At 40.7% G+C, this 27,500-nt stretch overlaps 1 protein-coding gene across 1 annotated transcript in view; it reads left to right on the top strand.

Annotated features, from left to right (window-relative positions):
- The window catches only part of AGBL1 (AGBL carboxypeptidase 1), a 676,305-nt gene that overhangs the window by 320,845 nt on the left and 327,960 nt on the right, over positions 1-27,500 (top strand). The window contains exon 19 of the mRNA XM_088452839.1: positions 20,065-20,194. Within this exon, the coding sequence (XP_088308965.1) occupies positions 20,065-20,194 (130 nt within the window). The remainder of the gene's footprint in view (positions 1-20,064; positions 20,195-27,500) is intronic.

Raw genomic sequence — 27,500 nt, 5'->3', positions numbered from 1 at the left:
ATAAACCATCAGTATGGTGTAACATGCACTGGTGTAGGCAGGGGATCTGCAGGGTGAGTGACTGCTCCCCCTGCTGGATGGTTGATGCCTATCTGCTCTCAGCACACTCGCTGTCTTTTTTTTTTTTACACGTACAATACCTCGGCCAGACGCAGGTGGTGCAGCTAGCAGTACCGCGGGGCATATCATGAATTTGCACTGGGAGTGTCACTCAGCACCATTCATTGGTGAAGACAGGGGAAACATGTTGGGGGAGGGAGGGGGGGGGTCCTGGCTGGGCGTCTACCCTATTGTCAAGTTGAACTGCAACACCATATGACTGACTCACTGCAGGCTGCAGTTTCCAGAGTATGGAGGATCTAGGAGGAATCAGTATGATTAAATAATATGTACAGTAAATGTACAGCATTGCAAGAGTTCTCAAAAGAGAACTTATTTCTGTCTGAAGTTCACTAGGTTATGATACAATACAGTTCAACATAGCTTATGATGTGCGAGGTCTCCCTGAAGGTACTAAAGTTCTCTGCACCTGCCGGTGACTGTTCACCTGTATGCAGAGTTGTACAAATCTTGCAAAGCGTTTGCCCTTATGCTTGGTTTGCTACTATTAATCAGGACTGTTGAGAGCTGAATGGGACCCGGTTACTGAGAGCGTGGACAAACTCGGGAGGTGTGGTCACAATTGCCCCGATATTTGGACATCTGCAAAGAGGGACATCTGTAATCAGTGCCAGCTGATGCCTAGTAATCACTATGATTGTGAAACACTGTACAAGATGCAATAGATACATTGAAAATATGCATATTTACTGTACGCTTCTGTCCAACTCTGCATGACGCGCCGATGTATCAAACCGTCCTCACTGAACTTTGCATACATTACAACCCAGTTCTGTCTCTTCAGTCCTACTGTAACTTTCAAAGCATTTGAACTGCATGCTCTCAGGGCCTGATTCAGACCCGGACGCTATTTGCGGATGGTCATTCCAAAAAAGGGGCCGGCTATTTAAATAGAGCGCTCGCTCTTTGCAGTTTGTTGTTGACGCCTCTATGTCTGAGCGAGCGAACGAAAAATGCGGTTGCTATTTTGTAAAGATGCCCCTTTGCCGTTCACATCACACGTCATCTCCGGTATTTATTAGATTAATCGGGAACATCGAAAGGCATCTGAACTGCTCGCAGTGCTTGTGGTAGGTTTTTCTTACCGCTATCACTGCGAGCAGTTCAGGCTAAAAGACAACCAAGTGACATGGTCGATGATGCTCCTTTACTAATTATGCACTCCCATTAAACGCCCTTTTGACCGTTAGGCACGCCTGCGTTCGGATCTCCACTCCCCCGTTTTCAAGCACCTTCCCCTGTTACCACCCACAAACGGTACATTCTGTCAATCAAAATAGCAGCCCCTCGCTGTTTTGCGAGCGCACGATTTCCGACCACAATGACTGGTTTGCGCATGCGCATTATGTGACCCATACGCATGCGCAGTTGTGCGAACATCGCTCAGAGCAAACGAGCGGCCGCTTACGAGCGGCTCTGAATCAGGCCCTCAGTTCCTTTGTTTTGTTACTTTCAATCTATTGTTTAATCATCCTACAAAGTATTAATTCAACGGAAGCAAAATTAAACAGTAAAATTGGCATGTTTATTGAAAAGTACTGAAAATGTTGCTGATAATTATTAAAAAAAATGTCTTTACCCCCAAAAAGTTTATTGAACATCCTTTCAATATATAAAAACATATGTGCACTAAGCATGTACGCATATAGGACCTCATTCAGAGGCGCTCGCTCTGAATGAGGATGGCTGCTTTTTTTTTTTAAACCCGCCTCCTGGCCGCTCGCCAAGCTGTGGGTGACCACCCACAGCTTTTGCGAGCGGCCTGGTGATGGTTGCGATTATCGCGACCATCGGGCTTGCGACGAGACCCTTGTGGTAGGGTCTCGTCTGCCGCAAGCCCCAGTGAGCTTCCTGCTCAAATATTGCAGGAAGCTCACTACTGACATCACGAGTGAGCAGTGCCCCACCATCGACCCACTTGTGAGCGCATAGCGCTTGCGAGCGGGTCTGAATGAGGGCTCTAGGGCCTGATTCAGCAAGGAACACCCGCTAGCAGACGCACACACCTATCCGCTGCGAGAATATGCTAATCAATGCAGCACAAGATGCAGACGCCCAGCCCTAAATTGAGCTGCCCCTTCTCCCTTTACTCAAAGCCTGCTCAGTATGCAAGATAGCGCAAACATCGGTAACATCGAAAACCATCGGCCACATTTGCATAATAGTGGTTGACCAGGCCTCGCGCAGGATCTAGGCAACTTCCTTTGTGCACGGAGTCCCATCACTGCGTCCGTTGCTTTCGCCCGACCACCCCCCGTCACCACCCACAAATGGCACTTCCTGTCAATCAATATCAGAAGGGGTCACGCTGCGTGTAGTCTGCATACCCTTACCTGATCGCACTGGCTAGTTCGCACATGCACAGTGCGATGCATACGCAGTACACAAATATCGGCCAAGTGTGTGCGTTCTCTCCTTTGCGTTCCTTGCTTAATCAGGCCCATAGTTTCCAAATACAGGTAATCAATATACTGTATATTCCATACTAACCCTGTCCCAATGGAATATTATGTAGTGATAAGTATAAAGGCAATGGAAGAAAGGGCTTTCTCTGCATTGTCATCTATTGACTGCAACTGGTACCCAGGCAATGACCCTAATATTGTGGTGTTAAGATATAAATCTGAACAACAACCTAAATTTAAAGTGCGTTCCATAGAGTACCTTATATCTGAAATATATAACAGAACTAAGGAAAATGATTGTGCGCCATTCATTTCTAAGATAAAGGAAAGCTCAATATGTCCACCTCGTCAAAATCAGTCAGATGTGGAAGGTTAGTGCTCAAGGCTCATTTAGTTAATTAACACCACTGATTGCTTTTAGGAATGTCTGCGCGAGCTGTATCAGTGGTACTTTAGGTTAAGATTAACCCAAAAGGAAAATGATACATTTCAGATTCATTAGTCTGAAGTAAATGGCTATCCCGTGTGACTGCCAGATATGTAAAAAAAGGCATTCTGTTCTGTGACCTCATTAACTTTTTTATGCCTGATCTATATAGATAAAAATCCATAACCATATAGTTTTTTTGCACATAGAGTTATTTAACCAACCATTAATAAAGTATTTTGTGCTATAGTTAAAATTACAATTTTCTTTAATTTTTTTGGAATTATTAGGAGGCTGATGCACAGTTGAATGTAGGTTGCCCATAATTACACCCACATTGCCTGCATGGATAAAAATACAGATACAGGTTGAGTCTCCCATATCCAAATATTCCGAAATACGAAATATTCCGAATACAGAATATTTTTAGCATGACTGAGATAGTGAAACCTTTGATTTTTGATGGTTCATTGTGCACAAACTTTGTTTAAAGCACAAAATTATTATAAATTAAGTATAAAATGACCTATAGGCTGTGTGTATAAGGTGTATATGACACATAAATGAATTTCATGTATGTACACTAACTTTGTTTGAGCCACAAAATTATTGAAAATATTGTGTAAAATTATCTTCAGGCTGTATGTATAAGATGTATATGATGCATAAATGCATTCTGTGTGTATATTTGGGCCCTATTCCTAAGACATTTCATTATTAAATGCAAATATTCCAAAATACGGAATATTCTGATATCCAAAATACCCCTGGTCCCAAGCATTTTGGATATGGGAGACTCAACCTGTATGTGTAACCAGAATCATTATCAGTGAGCACTTGTACCAGTCCGATCCCTCTTGCTGGAGAGCCATTTGCAAACAAGCATCTCTTCACTTAGGATTAACTGTGCTTAACCCGCAGTTGCATCGACATGCCCCTGCTAAATGCTGCCTATGTGCGGATTCCCCAGTATCACCTCTATTCAGCAGCAATTGGAGATGCCGCTTAGTTGCATATGACTGAATTCCCTGTAGATGGGAGCATTCGGCTACAGAGCATGCACAGTATGAAAACACTCATGAGCTTGCAATTAATTCTGCACCTTCCCCTATATCAGTGGTTCCCAAACTTTTTTGAATCACGGCGCCCTACAGTACCAGCATTGTGTTCAAGGCACCCCTAGGCCAAAAGTTTGTTATTGAGAAATTCAGAAAAAAATGTAGTAAAGTGAAATAAATTGTGCTTTCCTGTCATCCTTAGGTTTACTTGTGTGGTGGTGGACATGTTTGAGCTTCTGTTTGTCCACATATATACATTACATTGTCCATAAATAATTTTATTTGGTGCTAGATCACCAATCTGAGGCACCCCTGCAAGTGTCCCAAGGCACCCCAGGATGCTACGGCAAACAGTTTGGGAACCACTACCCTATATCTTTACATTTAAATTAATTTAATGGTTCTTAAAGATGTGTTTTTCTCTAATATGTAAATGTACTATAGCAATGGATGACCCACATGTCATTATGCCTTTTATATTACTTGTTTTAATGTATGTTCCTGTATTGATATCAGTTTGTTTGCTTTACTTCCCTATAAAGTGCTGCAGACTATATTAAATCTTGCAAAGAAAGCATACAAAAAATGTATAGTGCTATAATTACTGTGTTTAATGTTGAAACATATATCTATATATCAAAAGTGTACCCGCAAACCTAATTTTTAGAATGCCATGATTTCTTTAATGAATTAAACCCTACTTGATAAAAAAAGTCCAATTCTCCTCAGTATACTCAGGTCCATCGTCTTCCGTAGACCAATAATTCTCTCAGTGGCATCACTAGCTCCTCTGCTATTTTGGTTTCACCCTCTCGGATGGTGTAACCGAGCAGAGCCACAATGGTGGTCACACTGTGTTGAGGGAAGTCGAGTGCTTCCCAGAAGCTCCCGGAGCACTGGGCAACCCCCTCCCCAGCGTGTCGGAGATGGGGGTGTGACAGTCAAACCCCAAAATGTGACATTAGAGGGCATAGCCTGGTGTGCATGAGGCCCCACCTCCTTTCACTCACACACACTGGGGATAGATGAGTGCTGCATCTCTTGAGTGATGCCTCAGAATTCTCAAAGCGCAAATTCCTGCAGATGGAGATTTTTAGTGGGACTTAATTTTAAATTTATTTATAGCAATTTACAATGAAACTAGAAGCTGCAAAATCTGGAGGACAATATGACTTGAGGAACAGAAGAGTATAACTTTGTTCCAGGCTATGGTCTTCCCAGACATAGTAGCTGGTAGGACAGAGAAATATTTTGGCAATTTCTGGTTTCTAAGAGTTTTAATGAACCTTGGGACAGGATAAAATATTTGTGAATTAACATAGACTAAAACTATCTGTGAACTGTACTGCAAGAGATTTGCTCTTCTTTACCATTTTATGTATCGGGTATATCTGCTCTAGATTTTTTTTAGTTATGTTCAGTAGTAGCAAAATAAAATGAGCTTGAAAACCGTCATTCCCTTACGTCTGGGAGATACTGGAAGGAAAATCCAAGGAGCAAGTCGTCACGTGTTTTGCTCATTTGTAAGGCACTATGGAACTCTTGAGGCGCATAATAATAACATAGCAGGGGAGGGACCATGATTATGTGATGTATGCCATCGCTTAGCAGGAGGAGGATACATGGTTATGTGATACACGTCATCGCAGAATTGGGGTGGTATCACAATGATGAGATTCACATTATCAGACCCAGCCAATGATGCATGATGACGCAAATCTCATTTTCACACAACAGCCTTCCCAATGGCCCCACACAATTCACAAGGAAGAGAAGTGAGATCTGGGAGGCTGATCTATTGTTAAGGAGTCTCCATGTAACCAAGTATGCTATTGCTACATATCAATAAGGTAGATATTTGAATTTTTATCCATATGAAAGTGAGATTGTCAACACTCTTCTTGCATCAAGGTTAAAGGAACCTCATATCATTACTGCTGCTTCTGTCGCTATGAGCCTCTTAAGAACTGATTAAATTATACTATTATGAAACAATTATGGTGTACATTTTCCATAATTACTTATATTATTTCTACAGTTTCTGGTGGAACCATGTTTAACAATTCAGATTTCAGTGAACTACTACATTGAGGCTGAAAGTATTATTACTCCATGTAATTCTTATACTGGTAAGCCAGTTTCTCACATTTATATTATATTTCCCCTCAACACAGGGACAGATGAAATGACCTTTCCTGTGCAGTATGTGGCAAAATTGACGCCCTACTGATCTCATTCTTATTTCAATTTACTGTTCTCTTAATCACTACCTAAACCCCATACTCAAACATTGTTCCCTACAGTCTCAGATATGAAAAATTCGACGTCTTGTTGAGTCCTCTTGTTATTTGCAATTACTAGTGATATATACATGTTCCAAACAAATTCTCATGTAGGCCAGATATTGGTGCAGTGGTTTTTGCAGTTCGTACAATTTGTATAAGGTAAAAAAAAAAAGGAAATATAAAAGCAATAATAAAGGAAATATAAAGCAAAAGTAAAATCTACACACATAAAGCTCCTGATTTACCCCTGGTGAGTATGATAACTGCGTGTTGTGTTATTTTACGTTGTATTTGATATTCTGCTAAGGTCTTGCATATAAAATATTCTAAAATATTGGCTCCGAACATCTGCACCAAAAATAGCTGCCTCTACATTATATACTTATAGAGGTGCTACCAATACTTCAAATGCAGGGCCTGATCCAGCAGTGCACGCTAGTGCACTGCTAAACGCAGATTCCCGATGTTTGGGAATCTGCGCAGGTGCCAGACTCGTTCTGCGCATGTACAGAACGGGTCTGCAAGTCCGCACGCAAACTGGTAGCAGACTGTCAGTGATTGCAAGGTGATAAAAATTGTGCTGAATTTGGCACCTTGTCCATGTCATGTAAAGTAAACACTATAAGGAAGGATATTCATGTATTTGACTGAGCAGCTACAAAACAATCAGCCACATCAACATACATTAACTGAGTTATGTGACAGCACACCAGCTCTCTGACACTGACTGAGCCACAACTGCGATAGAAGGAGGATGATGGAGATAGTATGGTGGGAGTGTGATGGAAGGAGGATGATGGAGGAGAGGATGTGGTGGGGGTGTGAGAGAAGGACGATGATGGAGGAGAGGATGTGGTGGGGGTGTGAGAGAAGGAGGATGATGGAGGAGAGGATGTGGTGGGGGTGTGAGAGAAGGAGGATGATGGAGGAGAGATATGAGGGAAAGTGGATGATGGAGGAGAGGATGTGGTGGGGGTGTGAGAGAAGGAGGATGATGGAGGAGAGGATGTGGTGGGGGTGTGATGGAAGGAGGATGATGGAGGAGAGATATGAGGGAAGGTGGATGATGGAGGAGAGGATGTGGACGGAGTGTGAGGGAAGGAGGAAGACAGTGGAGAGGATATGGTCGGGGTGTGCGGGAAGAAGATTATGAAGGAGAGGATGTGGCTGGGGTACAAGGGAAGGTGGATGATGCAGGAGAGCATGTGGCCACAGTGTGAGGGAAGGAGGATGATGGAGGAGGAGAGGATGTGGCCGGGGTGTGAAGGAAGAGGAGGATTAGTAACTGATCAGCCATTAGGTAGATCAGACTGCAGCCTAGGGCTTAAGTGAGCACCAACCCTCCTTGTTGGGGTATAGCCTGAGCAATCTTGGACAACTTTGACATGTACCCAGCTTCTCAAAGTACTTTCAGCTTCGTTACACTGTGGAATTGGCACGTCAGCGTAGAGGAGCTGTCATCTGGACTGCAAAGAAGATGCAGGGGTCTATTGACTAAGCCTTGGAGAGAGATAAAGTGGATGGATATAAAGTACCAACCAATCAGCTCCTAACTGTCATTTTTCAAACAAAGTGACTGGAGCTGATTGGTTGTATCTCTATTTACTTTGTCTCTCTCCACGGCTTACTACATAGACCCTGCAGAGCGCATAGGATGGAGTTTTATGTTAAGTAGTTAATACTAATAATAATAAGTATGATGCTGCATTGGTTTCAAGAGCTGATGTGTCGAGGTAGATGGGAGTATAGGGGTGGACTTGGGTTGCTGGGCTATAGGATTCATGGTATTGTTATGAGAAGGGACACTTAAGGGTAGATTCTAAAACAGACAAGTGGTGGACAGACAAGTGGTGGTGTTGCCCAAAGCAACCAACCAGATTCTGTTTAGAATTTTCTATTATGCGATAGAGAAATGATAGTTAGGATCTGATTGGTTGCTGTGGGCAACACCTCCACTTTTCATTTTTAGAAGCTTTAGTAAATCTACCCCCTAGCCTCTCACATCAGCATTATGCTAGGTACTTATAGCCGGAGACAATATAACAGTGAAATGAACTTGTCCTCAGACCTCGCCTCCTCCGTAGACTCCAACCCCTATTTAGGGCTGCTTCAGAAATTTCTTGGGCTGGTTTTTAATCCCAATCCGCCCCTGCCTGCTTACCTTTCTCTCCCAGAAAAAGAGAATATCTATGCAGGTGCTTTAAAGATCTTAATTTTAATAAGACAGTTTAATCCTTATTGGTATGCTTTAAAAATATTTTTCATATATATATATATATATATATATATATACATAGACAAGACATCAAAACTATGAAAGATTACATATGGAATTATGTTGTAAACAAAAAAGTGTTGCACAAATGAATATATGTTTTATATTTTAGATTCCTCAAAGTAGCCCCCTTTTGCTTGGATGTCAGCTTTGCACACTTTCAATCAGCTTCATTAGGTAGTCTCCTGGAATGGTTTTCCAACAGTCTTGAAGGAGATCCCAGAGGTGCTGAGCACTTGTTGGCTGCTTTTCCTTCACTCTGCGGTCCAACTCATCCCAAACCAGCTCAATTGGGTTTAGGTCGGGTGATTGTGGAGGCCAGGTCATCTGACGCAGCACTCCATCACTTTCCTTCATGGTCAAGTAGCCCTTACTTAGTCTGGAGGTGTGTTTGGGGTCATTGTCTTGTTGATGATGGTCCCAGTAAGCGCAAACCAGATGGGATGGCATGGCGCTGCAGAATGTTGTGGTTGCCATGCTGGTAAAGTGTGCCTTGAATTTTTAATAAATCACCAACAGTGTCCCCAGCAAAGCACCCCCACACCATCCCACCTCCTCCTCCATGCTTCACAGTGGGAACCACATATTCAGAAACCATCTGCTCACCTTCTCTGCGTCTCACAAAAACACGGCGGTTGGAACCAAAAATCTCAAATTTGGACTCATCAGACCAAAGTACAGATTTCCACTGGTCTAATGTCCATACCTTGTGTTTCTTAGCCCAAGCAATTCTCTTCTTCTTTGTTGTTTATCCTCAGTAGTGGCTTCTTTGCAGCAATACAACCATGAAAGCCTGATTCACGAAGTCTCCTCTGAACAGTTGATGTTGAGATTTGTCTGCTAGTTGAACTCTGTGAAGATGTTATGTGGTCTCTAATCTGAGGTGCTGTTAAGTAGCGGTTTCTGAGGCTGGTAACTCTAAAGGTGCATACACATGTAACGATTTTTGGACGATTTAACTATAACGACGTCATTATTGTTCAATCGTTCAAAAAATCGTTCAGTTTCTGAGTTATAACAATGGCCCTCATTCAGAGCCACTCGCTAGCGGCAGTACGCTCGTTCCGAGCGATGTTCGCACATCTGCGCATGCGTACGGTTTTTAGTACGCATGCGCGAACCAGTCAGTGCGGCTGAAAATCGTTTGTACGCAATATAGCGAGTGCCTGCTATTTTGAGTGACAGAATGAGGCGTATGTGGGTGGTAACAGGGGAAGGTGCTTGAAAACGGGGAGTGGAGATCAGAACGCAGGCGTGCTTAAAGGTCAAAATGGGCGTTTTATGGGTGTGCATAATTAATATAGCAGCGTCATTGACCACGTCACTTGGTTTTCTTTAACTCAGAACTGCTCGCAAAATAGCGGTTGAAAAAACCAACCACAAGAATAGCGAGCAGTTCATATCCTGTTCGATGTACTCGATTAATCTAATAAATAGCGGACATGACGTATGGTGCGAGTGGCCAGGGGGCGTTTTTAACAAATAAACGAGCGTATGTTTTGCTCGCTCGTTCAGACTTAGAGGTGTGAACAGACTGCAATGTGCGAACAGATCATTTGAATAGCCACCCCTTGTTTTTGAACGAACGAACGCAAATAGCGAACGGCTCTGAATGAGGGCCAATGAACGAAAATCGTTCAAGAGTGCTCCTGTTTGTAGTTTGTAGTTCATTTCAGACTGTCCGACATGATGATTTTTCATTATGTGAAGGAACATTTTTCGTTCATCGTTGTAAAAATCATTCATTACACTTCAAAAAATCGTTCACTTGCTGGGTCGCCAGCCATTCAGAGGCCACTCTAGAGCAAGCGGCTGCTGATTGGCTGTGAGCAGCATGAGTTTGAGCCCGGTGCTGGTTTTAAAAATGCGGGGAACTTCACACAATTTTTCCCCAAAATTTCTAAAACCAGGACTAGTTCACAAAGCCCAGTGATAGTTCATAAAATACAGGGGACCCCAACACATTTTGTCCCCCATATTTTTAAAACCAGGACTGGCTCACAGAGCCCCGGGCTGGTTATGCTTTTGAGGGGGAACCTCACCCTGTTTTTTTTTCTGCTTTTTACTTTTTTTTTTACACTATACACACATGCAGCCTGCACGTATCTCACTTATCTCTGCAGGCTGAACGGGGATAAACACAAACGTACACCATCGAAAAACATGATTCAGCAAAACACGATTCTTGGTAAATATGAGTGTTTCACCTTTCAAAAGTCTCCTGTGTTTCAGCGATATTGTGAGTGTTTCAATTGTGATTCTTAGTAAATTTACCACTTAGTCTCTATGTGTTTTTGTATTTAATTTGAATCTAAACAATGCTGTTTTCCAATTAAGGAGAATGTCTCTATACCAGCATCTCTATTTCCTTGTATCTTTTCTCTACAGTAATATTTTCAATAATAACTCAATGGTTATAATATTATATCTGACACTAAGGGATATTGGGATACATACTATCTCTTTCCATTGATCTTAGTGTTTCATTGTGATGGTAAAGAATCTACACTATATTGTATCAAAGCTGCACTTCTTGCAGTCATTGCATACTGGTTTCAAGCCTTTTTAATAATCTCAGAATAGGTATGTTATTGCCTAACAGATAAATTCACTCCTTGCAGGTTCGTGACTCAACTTCCAATTATTTGTCCAATACCACGGATGATTTTGTTCAACACACTGCAGGAGATATATCAGTATGTGCAAGAGTGTGAGGCATGCATACCACTCCTGGGGGTAAATTTACTAAGCATCAGTTTTCAGGGGTAGTGAGACCTCCAGCATATTGCCAAAACATCACCAAAACACGGGATCTGCACACATATCTAATTTATAATGGGATTTTAACCAAACTGACATAAAACCGAAGTAAAACCAATGTTAAACTAATGTAAAACTGACGCATCTATCTTGCCAATCAGAAGAGGAATCATCATACACTTGTAATGAAGGTAATTATTATACAGTGATACATTAATAACTCTTAGGAGAAAAAGGCTATTTTATTAATATATTAGTGGACAAATTATTTATTAATTTTATTAAAAAAGAGCAGTATTTATTAATTATATAAAGGGGCAATATTAAGTAAATGTTAATTGATGTTTAAAAATCTATTTTATGGCTATATAAAAGGTACCCACATCATAAAATAATGAATGCCTTCCCATAATTAAAAACATTATGAAACATCAATTAATAATTAATAAATATTGCCCTTTTGCTGTAATAAATAATTTTGTTCATTTTATAAAATTAAACAATCGTTCTTCCACTAAAATATAAATAAATTAGTATTCCCTATCTCGCCTGTCATAACCGCTTCATTTATTTGGACGACTTTGTTGTTGGTATTTCAGTGGTTTCTAAAGCTGATGCTGTATATTGTTGTTACATGGCGTAAAGATGCCTAGACTATAGACACATGGGCAATTTTTCATAAAGTGAGATCATTTCAGGTTCAATACTCTTAAAGCACTCTGCTCAACTTTATGTATTGCTCTGCACTTTCCTCTTCCCTTCATCTCTATGTTGTACCACCCAGCTGCAATAGACTATTAACCGACTCTTTTTGAAAAACTGCCTGTGCGTCTTTAGTTCAGGTATCTTTACACCATGTACCGACAGTACAGTGTACGGTACGGACAGCCCGTAATGAGTACAATATAATGTCTGTAGCAGTTTCGTCTTGCCACAAAGTGATCATTTCAAGCAGCACCCCTGGAGGAGTGACTGTTTACACTGCCTGACCGTGATTGGCCAGTCTCTGACAGATCACCGTCGCCTGCTATAGCATTGTATTCAGTACTGTAGTTTTCATCCTTGGAGCATTCGCCACCCAGTGGTTAAACTGTGTATTGCATGGCATGTATTCTATTGCACCTTGCAGTACGCCACACCACGCCATAACGCGGATTTACATGCCGCTGCAGGGAAGCTAGAATGCCACTCTATGAGCAAAGTTGTAAGAGGACACATCGGTAGGTTAAAACCTCCAAAGATTAAAAACGAATATACAATTTTCATGTACTGTATTCCAGTAGTTCAAGTTTAGTTATTGTAATCTTCTACAGTGTTCACATGACTCACACTCAATACCCCATACTTGCAGTACCTTGGCACCATCCCACTTCACTCTCTTGCAGTGCAGATGACCACATGAAAGTGATTCCATTACCAACTACATATGCATGGTAATTGTAAATAGGTAGGCATGAGAAAGGTATTCATGGGTAACACCGTAGGGATGACAATCGACTATTGATGATTAGCACCCAGCAGTTGTCCAATGCCATGGCAATGTTTTTCCCATGGTGCAGGGGGCACAGTGCATAGACCTGCCCCCCAATGCATTCTCATATAGCTCCACCCACCTTCACAGAATGACCCTATCGAGTCCTGCCTCCCACTCAGAGCCGCTGTTAACCATTGATGGTTTACTGTCAGTGGTTTCCGCCTATTAATGTAGACCACCAAGGGCATCGCTACAACATCGAGCACAGTGGAGGAGGTGTTACAATTTACATATCACAGTCGGCATAATGAAAAGTGGGTTTGGCCACACAAAGCAGAGCAGAGGGGAGAAGTAGAAAGAGGATGGAAGGTGGTTGCTGTTTGGTGGCTGGTTCTAGGGGTGTGGCCAGCCAACCTCAGTGAACATGAAGCACAGCAATAGCAGGGCCGTACTGGTCTCCTTAAGTAGGCTTTCGTGTCTCACACAGCTCTCAATGCAATTATAAAAGTGGGACTCCGCTCTGAAAAAATGAGAGTCTCAGCAGGATATAAAAAAGAAAACAAAAGAGACCTGGTAATTGGGATAATCAGCACTGCAGAGCCCCCTGTCAGCTAGGGCCCCTTAAAGGTGCAGTGTCTGTACCCCCTTGATGGCGGCCCTGTACTCCACAAACAAGCATATGTTCAACTCTGCATCAGGTCTTAAGTGTTTAAGAATTGAAATAATAAACCACCGGGTAATTTAAGAATGCCTAAATAAGAGATAATGTGATGAAACACTGTAATAGCATACCACTTCTCTACTTCTCCTGGTATCAACTACCACTTCTCTACTTCTCCTGGTATCAACTACCACCTTTGTGGCTTTTCTTGAAAGTGCAGCCTTCATTTTCAGTATTAGAATCAGTTTTATTTTCATCCATTGACTATATTTGCCTTTCCGCCACTGCTGCAGAAATTACTGGGAAAGTATTTTCTACACATGCGCTAGACTAGAGCGATGGGGGAGGGCAAGGTCCCCTCGTCTGCTATAGCATCTTTTCAGGGGAAAAAAAGCTATTCTATTATAATAATGTGTTTATAGTAATAATAACATATTTTTTCATATATTTTAATTAAATGTATCAAAGTATGCAAAACAGAAATGCTCCAGTAATAACCATATTTCTTTATTGTTTCTTTTATGAGTATATTGGGGCTGATTCAGCACAGGGCAGAACTGCAGAACCGCACAGAAGCAGCTTTGCAATTCCATCCTTGTAAATATGCAGTAGCAACAAAAGTTGTCTGACACCCCCTGCTGCATTTGTGATCCCAGCACTGTGACCAACCTCGCAGGCTGAGATAACCTGGTGGATGGTGGGTATGCGCAGATATCCAATGAATCAGCCCCATTGCACTTTCTATAGAACTAGTTCCAAATTCAGCTGCTTGTTTCTTTGCAAGAGAAATAATAATGAGGTCCTTCCAATATAAACAAAATATATTCTGTATAGTAATGTCCTCACTATGCAAAATGCATGCAGTACCAGGTTTTATTTTAGTATTGTCTATTCCAAGTGCTGCCTAAAAGAAGGGAAGTATGAGCACATTTTGCAGCTTAGAATTCAAAATGCCTGTTTGCCATATTGATGTTCTTAAAAGATTGTGACACATTCGCTGTCATGCTTATATATATATATATATATATATATATATATATGAGGAAGTCCAATTAGGACGAAACGCGTTGGGACAGAACTGGTTATCCTGTACTTCCAACAGAGTGGACTCTATTCTGCTTTATACCTAAGATAAGCAATATCCATTTTTATATATTTTTTATTTCTGTTATTGATGTTTGTCTGGATAATAAAATTATTTACGGAGGTCAATCTCCTTGTATGATTCGAGGCTGGCTACCCCTGATATATGAATTAGAAGGTGACTTCGGGGCAGTTTACAGAACAGGAAGAAGCCTTTTGTTATATGCATTACATTTTGCTCTATCTGGTACGCAGAAATTATTACTCGTTTCCACTCTAATGGTCAAAGAAAATACTACACTATATTATGTTTATGGGCTTGGCTTGAGCCCTTTTATTTAAAGGTCCTTGTAAGAGGGTACCCGTCCTTGGATTGATATCCGGAATCTATTGGCAGTTTTGGTTTCCTGACCATAGGAAGTTGACCTGGACATCAGATAAGCTTTATTGAAAGTTATTGTTTGGTACGCACATTACTTATATTGAGCACTATCAGCTGTTTATTTAAATACTACACTATTAGGCGCACGTTTTCTTATTTTTCAGCATATATATATATATATATATATATATATATATATTTATATATGCATATATGTGTGTGTATATATATATATATATATGTACATTTACAGTATATATATATATATATATATATGTGTATATATATATATATATATATATATGTACAGTGTATAGATAGATAGATATATCTGATACAACTTATTTTTTTTTCCTATTGTTACATTGCACAGTTAACAGGGATGTTCTATAAACATAAAGCTCCCTCTGCATCCCTTTAGAGTTTATGACTTACAGTGCCCAAGGCACCATTATCACATCAACCATCAGTCACTATTTATGATGGGTCCTGTCTCGACATTTAACTGTAATGGACAGTAGATTTCAAAATAAGTTTATTTTATCAGCTGCGGCATTAAATTTTCTTTATAACTTTTAACTTTACAGCTTTCTGCACCTTCTGTTATTTATTCCCTTGTGTATTTGTCTTCAGAATGGCAGCAAGATAGGTTATTTATGTGAAATATCATTTTAGGTTTTCATTCATAGTGAACATAATAAATATGTGTGTATATATATATATATATATATATATATATATATTAAAGGAGTGACATAAACACATGTACAAACTCCTATAAACAATGTAATCTAATGAACATACTGCATGTGTTGTAATTATAAATAGTTAAACAGAGGCTGATCTGATTCAGAGGTGGACACTGTGCCAATGTTTGTGCAGTTGGCTAATGTTTTTCGTACTGTGCACGCCTCTGAGTCGCCACGCGCATGCGTCACGATGGTTTACTGACGGCAGTTGCAGTGAGAATTTAGATGCAGGGTGATTAACAGTCAGTGTGAGTTTATTGGAGGTAATGGGAGGGTGGTTTTTCAAATGCTCGCATGTCGTGAGTGTTTAGTGGGCAGGACTCAGCCAGCGACTGTGTCTTTGTATGCAGTATCACTGCCCCCGGTGGCTTAGCTCCGACGGTCATTCTGAGAAGCCATAACATTGCTCAGAGGTTCGATGGTGTGACCACCGATGTGCGACCAGTGGTGTGTCTTTGTACGTAAGCAGTGGATTTACAGACACAGCTGGTGGGCATTTCTATACAAATTACAGTGGCTGTGGCATTAGCACAGGGCCAAACTGGCCATCTGGCACTTCTGGCAAATGTCGGAAGGGCCAATGGTCTGAAACCCTGGCCGTGCATCTCTGCGTCCCGGCGCTGTGCTCGGCCAGGATACTGAGACGGAGGCGTGCTACGATGCCAGGTCCCTGTGACTCGCAGCATGCCCCGCTGAGATTTAACCACTCCCCTGTAAGGTGAGGCAATGTCCCTTTTATGTACGCACACACAGGGAGATGCCAGGGACGAATTTGACACCTAGTACATCCCTGCATTAGCATGAATCCTTAGTACCACTGCATACAAAAATCTAATTAGCATCCTCCTTTGAATCAGGCCCATAGTTCTAAAAAGTTTGAGATAGCTGTTTTTAAACCCTGGTGAATCACTGGCGAAGCTGAACAGAAAATCAAAATTCAAAAGAAAATGTACATTCTAAAAAATATGTCTTGTAATGTTCTGTGCTCTGAACTGCTAGATCCACTGCTAGATCCACTAATTTGTAATTGGATACAACAATATTTGACATAACACAAGGGCCATGCAGAAAAACATTTTAGCTTCACACCACTCTGTTCACCCCCTTATCATACTATTGCAATCAATATTTTAAAAGTAATCTTGAAAGCCAATACACCTGCCTGCTACCAATGTTTGTCATCGTTATCCTTTTCAGTATCATCCACAACACGTGCTCTGTTATCACCATTCAAAATTGTGTCAATAGAATAGGTCACCCAAAAACATAATTTATTGAGTAAATATATAACATTTTTCTCTTGGATAATTGCTCAATGTCATTGTGTTTATGTCAAAACACACAGCTGTAAACTGCATGTGAAAACACCTACAGTATAATGCGGCCCATCCACTAGCAGACCTCAAAACGACTGCACGATTACGACATTGTAATCATGCAGTCGTTTCAAAGTCTGTATGTGCCTTCACTAAACGAGCAGTCGTTCAGTGTAGGAACATCAATCACCTGCAAACATGTTGAACCTGACGTTATCGTCAGGTTGTCCAGCATGTTTGCCCGATGATAGATGTCTAAACGAACAGTTGGAGCGCGCATCGCTGGTCATTTTAGACATTTTTCTGATCAATTTGCAAATGATTTATGAACGATTGGACGTTAGCGATATCGTTATCGTTCAATCGCTCATATTAATCGTCTAGTGGATGAGCACCTTAAAAGCTCATACATCTGATAGACATTCCACGGCTTATATGTATTAAGCATGGTTTGTGAATGCGTTTAGATGCAAGTGGCGTGGCAATTTTCTTATTTATTTTCACTCCAGTGAAGTTTCCCAGCATTTAGAAACCCCTTTGATATAAATAGGCTTTTGAAATAAATAGCTAATAAGAAAAAAAAAACAGGTGTCTAATGACGGCGGGGTCCACTGTGAAAGTTGAAACAGCATCAGTCTGACCATTACAAGGCTGGAGACTCTGGGCATGATGAAGCTAAAGTGGGTGGCAACGGAGCATTTGCACATGAGGGTATCCAGTGGGCATGCTGTCAGAATTGCAGGCTATGTAGAGTTTTGCTTATGCAGAGATCAGATTTCAGACAGATGCACCAAGTGATGGTGCACTGATAGTGATGGCAGCTACTTTCTCAAGCAGATGGAGAGGGATGTTAAGGACACTGTCACATAGGTGAGGTCAATACCAGAGACAAGTGCCAGCGTGACACCTAGTTACGACCCTGTGTAAAATGGATTGCAAAGACAAAATAATTTCCATTTGGATTACAAAGAGAATTGCAAGTGGAAAGAAACTAGTATATTTTTGCTTCCATTTTTACCAATGATATGAGAAGAGGATTAAAGGCAAGAGGAGACCACAGATGTAGAGTTAGATAGAGGAAAGAGTAGGAACAGTGGTTTCAACAGCACAGCAAAAATCTATGAGTCTCTTATCAAACTGTTGCAGATGATTGTGATGTAAAGCATACATATTTCCTAGGACAGATCTCACCTTTGGGAAGAAATGTGCCGTGTACAAGTAACTGTAGAAAAGGTGCCAAAACATAACAACCAATCATTTTTCTAATACTGTTTAGAACATAAAAGCAAACATCTGACTGGATGATCCAGGCAACAGGAGCTATAGAACAATTTTGTAATTGCTCGCCTACATTACCCATTATTCAGTATGTTCCAAGGATGTGTTCACAGAAGAGGATACAGTAAGCCCAGTCACTCTCTTTTGCTGGTTGTCACTCAATTAGTCCTATGAGATTACTGTGAAAATACATTAGGAAACAGTATTTAAATACTGCAAATGGCAAAAGCGAAGCGCTGCCCCAGTCTGTTTAACTACTTGTGTTTGTGTTCCACGTTCTGCAAAGACTCAGTTCTGTATTACGTAATAACAATTTCATTTAATTAAAATAGAGCTGGTGACTTCAAATGAAAAAGGTCTTGTCAAGAAAAAAAAGTTTCATTAAATTGTAGCAAACAGAGAAAGCCATTTCCAGCTTGTTGCTTCATATTTAATATCAGCGATAGATCTCTGCAATAGGTTTTCTTTCACCCTTGACTGAAGCTCACAAAGGCTTGAACTGTTTTGTTTGTATATAGTGTGATAAGATTAGAAAAAAAACAAAAAAAAATATACACAGTATTCACTTTTCACCAAGATCCTATTGTGTTCAAGTCAAGAGTGGTTAACAGATAGTGCTAACTTGGCGAAATATATACAGTATGCAACTTCACCTCAAGTTACTAATGTATTCTTTGGTTATCAAGCAACTGGCAGCCCTATAGTGGTTATGTAATACAACAGAGACAAAAGGATCAGTAGCAAGCTGAAACATGTACAGTGGGCCTGATTCAGAGTAGCAAGCATACCCGATGGTTTACGTACTACTCCGATTGTGAGAGACCATGCACAGGATCTGAACTGCAAATGTGCAGGTCTCCCTCTGCGATATATCTGGCAGTTCACCCAAGCCGCAGCCTTATTGACAGGCTACAGCCATTTGGGGTTGGAGCCAGCCTACATTCCAGAAAACTTCTGCTGTAGACTTCCTGGCCTCGGCTACAGAGCTGCGAGTAGCACTCTGAGTGACCTCAGAGATACAGAAAATGCTGATGGTCTTGCAGAAACTCGGATCTGTGATGCAGTTAGGAGGCGTTTATTTGCACCAGACGCCTCTTGTTGCATTTGCATATGAGTTTTTGTACGATATTGCACAGCCACTTCCCTGTGCCTGTGCAATACTGTACAACTCAGAATCGGGCCCTGTAACAGATGAAAAGAGATATCTCCAGTGCATCAATTAGTTTAACATAATGTTGTGATTCACTGATAAATGGCCAATACTGGTTTGTACAGTAAAAAGTTTAATGAAAAAGTAACCATTAGAAGAACAGTGAACAGTATTACTCATAAATTAGGGAGCATTAATAGAGCATAATGTCCAAAACAGATCTCGGGTCAAAGCTAATTTTATTATTATACTTTATTAGAAATTAGAGATGCGTGCGTGCGGACCCCCGTGTTTTGGTTTTGGCAAAACCACCGTCAAGTGTTCGGATTTGGTTTTAGTTTTGGATTGTTTTAAAATTGCTAAAAATAGCTAAAATCATGTAATTTGGAACTGAGATTTGGTTTTTGAATCTAAGTTCCAAACTTACAGCTGACCCAAGCCAGGGCTCGGTTCTACTCGGAACCCCAAAAGTGATCTGAGTCGGGACTCAATTTGACTCAGAACTCCTAAGTTTGGGTGTATTTGTATTTCAGGAAAAACGGACCACACATCTCAATAAATATATTATATGTAATCTTTACCCACAATAGTTATGTATTACTGTATTTGATAATTTTATTATTTTATTTTTCTTCTTTTAGTCACAGGTGCTCCCTAAATTGTGAAGATTTGAACAGACAGTGGGTCTCACCGAAGTGCCATCTACAACCAACTATTTATCATGTTAAAGGATTGTTATACTACCTAAACAGCATTGGTAAAACACCACTGGTGAGTACCCTTGAAGAAACCTAAACTTCCACATGATTTATTCTGTTTACCAATGTAGGCATTTCAGTTTAAGTTCATTTTTATAGAGAAATAATGCAAAGTCCACATCTGGGAATTCAAAGCATATTACTCAGCACAGATGGAGATACCAGCAGCATAAAGCAGTGAGTTAGCAGATTACGAAGTACATATTATGTAAAGACTGGGATGTACTGAACATGAAAATTTGTCCAAGACTCCAAAAATGCAATTTTCAGTGTTTTGGCCACATTTACAAATGTACCAAGCTCCAGATTGCGATACATTCCGGAGCTTGTACACGGTGGGAACGTTCACTTTAGATGGCGTTACCTAGTAGAAGCTTATGGGCTTCTATTCGCATTTCTTATGGAAGGGCTCCAACTGAATCCCTCCCAGTGTCCCCCACGGTGGTGCACAGCGTTCTGCACATGCGCAGAGGGACTTATGGGTATAAAACCCGGAAGTCCATCTATCCAAGTCTATTGTAAAGGACAGCTCTTATAGGGAGAGATGTCCTTTGCGATTTTAGATGCATTTTTAAGTACATACCGGCAGAATTAACTCTGGTATGTACACGATAAGTGGCGAGATGTACCTCATCGTGCATGCAATGCTTAGTACATCCCGCCTTGGATATTTTTATAACACCAAAAAGGTGAAACTAAATTAGTATTATAAAATTAAACAGAAAGGGCTTAAGTAATAAAATCTTATGTGTCATTTTAGTCTATGGACCTAATAGAGATATCCTAACTAAAATAGCAGCAAAATTAGGATTCCAGTGGCCAAATCTCATTACTGCTAAAACCCACATCATTTGTCCAATGTCAAATGAATCCTGAAGAGATTCAAGAAGATAATGTAACTGGTTGGGTCAACAAAGGAATAAAGATAATCATTTCCTGAATCACCTACAGTAAACAAAGAAAGATATTGATCAATTTATATACTGAAGGTTAAACAGAAAAAGGATAAAAGTAGGAATATAAATTTGCACAAAGCAAATATTAAAATTACCAATTAAAAATTAATTTTTGATAATGTGATTCTAACACTGATAAACTGATAGCAATGGCACTTCCTACACTCTAATTACTAGAAAATGGAGTACAGACAAAAGAAGCCGTCCATACTTATCTACTGTACATAAAAAAGAGAATTATACTCAATTAACATAACAGATAATATGCGGTTGATGGTTCCATACAATGCAAATGAAAAGCACTAAAACAGTTGATGTGGGCTAACGCTAAAGTCCAGGAGACTGGGGTACCCTTTTTATGCTAATGAAACAGAATAACATTTAGAATTCATTATGCTGCGTTTCAAATTTATTAGACACCCTGTTTAGATGGCTTATGTATACCATATGTATTATGCAGCCATCAAATTCACTTGTGTCATTTCAGTACTAGATTTAACTACTTTTTTTCTCTGGAGTAATTTCTGATTTTGTTTACACTATGTTGCCCTACTTTCATGCACTGTGATGCCCTATTTACATGCACCTTGTTACATACTTCCATGCACTTTATTTCAATACTACCAGGCACCTTGTTGCCCTATTTCTATGCATCTTGTTGCCATATTTCCATTTACCTTGTTACCCTACTTCAATTCACCTTGTTGCCCTATTTTTGTGCACCTGTTACTGTTGATAAGGGAGTGTGCTACTGTGCAGACTATTTTGTTCCTCCAAGTAGGTTGCATTCCCTGTTTCAAGATGGCCACCAAAGTTACTACTAAGCATGTGCGGGGCCATCTTTCTTTATTGTGAGAGAGTGACACAGTGGGAGACGACATCTTCCACTTAGCTCTGAGAGACCCAGTGTTTATCCTGCAATTACTGCTGTTCCTGCATCCTACACTGTAACCCGTAAGCTATTAACAGTCACCAGTATGCAAACTGTATCACACCCCTCTCTGCTCAAGCACCATTGTATCACTGTGGCTGTACATCACATATCTTTTAATAAACCACCCTACTAGTTAAGCAACTGGGGTGTCTGTAGTGATAATGCATTCCACTAGTGTTTACATACTGTATCTCTGTCATACCACTGCACTTGTATACACATATTTCCAACATTTACCCTACTTCCATTCTCCTTGTTGCCCTACAACAAAACACCTTGCTGCCCTACTTCTATGCACCTTGCTGCCATACAACAAAACACCTTGCTGCCCTACTTCTATGCACCTTGCTGCCCTACAACAAAACACCTTGCTGCCCTACTTCTATGCACCTTGCTGCTCCACTTCCATTCACCTTATAGTTCAAATCATTTGAGAAAACACCTCTCTAACTCTAATTCATTTTGTGAGGCTGGAGTCTCCTAACAATGGGGCTGATTAAGAGGTGGACACAGAGTACACAGCAGCTGCATCTTTGGTTGAAGCTGCTGTGTGTACATATACTAATGCTACAGGTGGTGTCTTGTGTAGATGCATCCTGCAAGCTTCTGTTATTTGCACTGCATCTATGGATAAAGCATTGAATCATCTGTGAAAACATCTGCCATCTGAGTAACCGATGGCCAGTGTTTTTGCTCTGCCGGGGCCAGAAAATCTGCATTGGCAAACGTAGACACTGGCCTCGGCACACCTACAAAACGGTGACACCAGGGCTGCAACTGGGGGGAGGGGGGGACTAAGGGGGCATGTGCCCTGGGTGCTGGATTGGAGGTGCTGAGGAGAGGCTGCTGAGGGGGTGTCCCAGGTAGCTGGCTGTAAGTGTGGGTTTGGAGCAACGCGCCGAGACTGGCAGGCAGCTGCCCGCCACTGTCATTCTCATGTGGCACTGGCCACAGCCCAACACTATATACACACAATACACATAATATTTTCTACTTTATTTTATAAGTTCACCTGCACCCATGTACAGAATTTTATAGGGTAAGGTTTCTGTTGACCTATAATTATTTTTTCTACATTTGTTTTCAATGACCAAACTAATACCCCTTTTACACCAGAGCAAAAACCTGGGTTTTTGCTGGGTCTACCCGGGTCACAGCTCAGTGTAAAAGGGTCCTTGAAAAATAACCTGGGTCAAGTGACCTGGCAATCCAACCCAGGTAGGTACTAGGGTCGGACCCAGGATGGACCTGGGTAATGGTGCAGTGTAAACGGCGTAACCCGGGTTATTTGACCTGGATCATGCCTAAAATTAGCTGATTGGTAGTTGAGGAGCAGTCACCTCCCACTTTTTATGACCTCACAAGTTTAGCAGTGCAGACCCAGGTTCAGTGTGAACAGGGCTGACCTGAGAATAACCCAGATCGATGGTGCTGTGTAAATGGTGTCTGACCTGGGTTGGAACCATGTCTGAAAATCCAGGTCGGACCCGGGTTTTTGGTGGAAAAGAGGTATCACTAAACAATCTATAATAAATAATACAAAAAGGTCACATAAAAATGACCATTCTGCAAGTTTTGGTGAAGTTTAGGACAGGCTCACTTAGAAGTGAATTGTTTGTTGCCCGATAAAGCAATTTGATTGCATTTTATGAATCTGTTTAGCACTTTACTCCAGTATTTTTCTACTAATACTCCAGTACTAGTCTCCCATAACACATTAATTGAATAAAACATTTCTACTAATACTCCAGTACAAGTGTCCTCTAACACGTTAATTGAATAAAATATACAATAGTTCAGTTTTAGTGTGAGCTAAGAGAAATTGCAAATCCATTGTATGTAATAACTGCCAGAAAAATATTCTAGTGATATCAGCTCAATACTACAGTGCCTATTCTCTGAGCACTTCTGTTCCATGGAAACCTGCTGCACTTGGCCTCAGTCCATGGTAAATTGTCAATAATTTTAAGCTAGTATGAGAAGTATTGATCTTTTTTGCTGCCCGACTTCATTGTATGACAAGACGATGTAACACTGATTTCTTTCCATTCATAAAACATACATTGATTTCCGCTCACCGGCAATACCAAGTGTGTTTTTTATCCTCTGAAGGGAAGAATATATCTTCTAAATTCGGCAGAGATTATACCTGTTGGCTGATAATCATATGGTTTCTGTAACAGTTCAATATTAACAGTTATATAGACAAGGTTCAATAAAGTACACAAAATGTCACCTCCACTTGTATCCTACACATGACAATTCCTAAATACTGAGTTCTGCTAGAGATTATAGCAGTGCCACAGTGCTTGGCTACCATCAGCTATATCAGGATTTCTGTTTGCTTACACTGCACTATATTATCTCAGAAAATGAAATGTTAATTCATCACCATGATTAAAATGATCATGTTTTATATATTGTCTAATACAGTAGTGGATATGATTCTCTTGAGAACTCTATATACACTGAAGTGTCGAAAGTCATGGTATGCACCTACCCTGTGAAATGCAGCAACTCGACTTGGCATCGATTCCGCAAGTGGACGGAAGACCTCTGGAGAGATGTTGACCCATGCCATCAGAATAACTTCCCATAGCTCCCTGATATTTGTAGGTCAGGATCTTGGATGTGAATGGACCTCTCCACCACATCCCATAAATGCTCGATTGGGTTCATGTCGGGTGAACCTGGTGTCCACACCATTCGTCAGAACTCCCCTCAAGCCAATTCTGGACAACTTGGGACCATTCTGCTGGAATATTCCATCGTTGTGGCTATACATGAAGTCTGCAAATGGTCATCAAGCAATGCAACAAAGCAGCTAACGGCCAATGATGTGTTCAGATGGACCAGCGGACCACACCCATGCCACGTGAACACACCCCACACCATTATGGAATCACCACCAGCCTGCACTGTGCCTTGTTGAGAACTGGGGTTCATGGCCTCATGAGCCACACCCGAACCCTACCATCAGCCCGAAACAACTGGAACAATGACTCATTGGACCACTTGTCCAGTCCTCCAGGGTACAATTAGTGATGTCACAAGCCCAGATAACATATTGTCCCTAGTGTTAACAGGGGCACTGTGGTGTGTCTTCTGCTCCTATATTCTATGGAAGCTAAAGAACGCTGCACTGACCTGCTAGATATGTGTCTGGTACTTCTTGCATTGAATGTGGATGTGATTTGAGCCAGAGCCGCTTGTCTGTTACCACTGACAACTCTGGCCAAAATCTGCTTGACCATTAAGCAACTGTGGTCAGCCACTGCGCTGTACATGGTGGGTGGTAATGGCTTCCATGAGGTATGCCAAATACACACGTGACATTGTACATCAATGAATGTTGAATGTCAGCACAACTTCAGAAATGGGATGTCCCATCCTTCGGGCACCAACTATCATGTCCCGTTCAAACTCTGATAAATCAGGTAGCCTGCCCTGTTCAAACTGACTCAAGAGATCGCAGAATACAACTGATACAGGTCTGGGTATTTCCAAGTTGTCACAGCACGATGGCACCACCTACCATCACCTTTACATACTGCTATCCCATGACTTTTGGAACTTCAGTGTATCTCCAGATTCTTGTGAAAGTGATACTAAAGGTTGCTTTATGTTCATGTATTATTTTTTTTCTCCCCTTGTTTTTCTCATTAGTCTCTACCTAATACTTTTTCATCCAATAAAAATCATAAAGGGCAGATGTAAAAATACTGTGGATTGGCTTTTTGGACCGAGAGCTAAAAATTATGAAGTGTATTTGCAAGAGCTGTAAAGGCCTCAAGTTCACCATTTCGAAAATGCCACATTTAGCAGAACTCCCTATTCAGCGCAATCGTACAGCTCATTCATACTTTCTTGAACAGTCCCAGGCACTGGAAGTGGCCGCAACATCGCTTTCTCCCCACGTCCTGCGTTTTTATGTCACATTTTACGTGTTTCGTCACCAATATGGACCAGTCCAGTCCAACTTTTAGCATTTCCAATAATTGACTGTTTATATATAACAATCTTTACTTAATCTAGTTTCTTAAACTAACAAAATACAGGGAATTCTGTAATGTTGCTTCATTTTCTAAAAAAAGAAAAAAAAAATTTAGCTCGTCTACTACTTTCAGTATGTTTAATTTATTTTGTTCCATGATTTTTTAATCTGCAACTGTAAATCACTTTGAGTCCCGTTGGGAGAAAATTTCAATATGAATAAAATTATTATTATTTTTACTAGAGATGAGTGGTTCAGCTCTATTTAGTTCTTTTCACCAAATTAGCGCAAATTTGGTTATATTGGCTTTCTAAAACATCTGAGAGCCGTATAGCCAATATGATATGGTTTTCAGATCCGAACTTAATCTAACTAAAATCGGACCGCTCATCTCTAATTTTTACTTTAGTTAATTGTATTATTATTATTATTATTATTATTATTAGTAGTAGTAGTAGTATTAATAATAATAATAAAAATTCCCTTATACTGAATCCTCTCTGAATGTTTCAGTAATCAATTAATTGTTAAGGGACCTATTCATCATCACTTAATTTTCACAAAAGCAGGAAAATGCACATCACATCAAGAGGGTAAAGCAGGAGATATAACAGATATCTCCTACTTACCTTCCTTTTGCAGAATGGCCCGCTGTCAGAATTCACCAAACTCCAAAAATATAATATTTTCGGAGCTTGACTGCGGGAGCATTCGCCATCTTCAGATGGCGAATGCTTCAGCTCTGGGCTTGCAACCCACTCCTTCCCTGTGGGAAGGAGTTTCGGGTTGCAAAGAGGGATCCTTTAGGATACCTCTGCCCCGTCCGGCTCCTTCCACCGGACGTTGGAGCTCTTGATCGCATGTGTGACTTGTAGCATCAGCTGTCACCGCGCCGGCAGCCGCGGCGAGTTAGAATGTTAATTATCGGGGTCCCCTAAGGCCCTATAAATTGTCAGCTCCCCACCTTTATTGCCCGAATCGTTCACAGGCTTAACAAATCTGTAAGAAAGAAGTGAGGGGTAGGTATATTTTAATAGTAGCAGCTGCATAAAACAATGGCTCATCAAAGAAGACAGAAGGATTCAAATATACCGTTCAATTAAAGATAGGGAATTTTCAGTAAACATCCCATGCTGGAGTATATGGTGGCCCAAGACATCCTCCAACAATGTTCTAGTCCAATATACAATATACTGTATAGCATTTTATAGTAACCACTATATATTACAAAAAATATCTTAGTCACAAATACTGTATGTAATACATAGTGCCTATTAGAGAGCACTCTACAATGCAGATAATATTCTGGTGATCGTTATATGTTTCACACTCAAACATATCTCTGATGACTATGCAATCAAACCCCACATCTCTATCAGTGCCCAGTCTCTCATACATTGACTGCTTCTTTGGGTGATTATGTCACCTCTACCAG

This window comes from Taudactylus pleione, unplaced genomic scaffold (genome assembly GCF_031769625.1).
Source record: "Taudactylus pleione unplaced genomic scaffold, aTauple2 ptg000556l, whole genome shotgun sequence".
Lineage (NCBI taxonomy): Eukaryota > Metazoa > Chordata > Amphibia > Anura > Myobatrachidae > Taudactylus > Taudactylus pleione.
The sequence above is the reverse complement of the archived record's forward strand: the minus strand, read 5'-3'. Positions and strand labels throughout refer to the sequence as shown.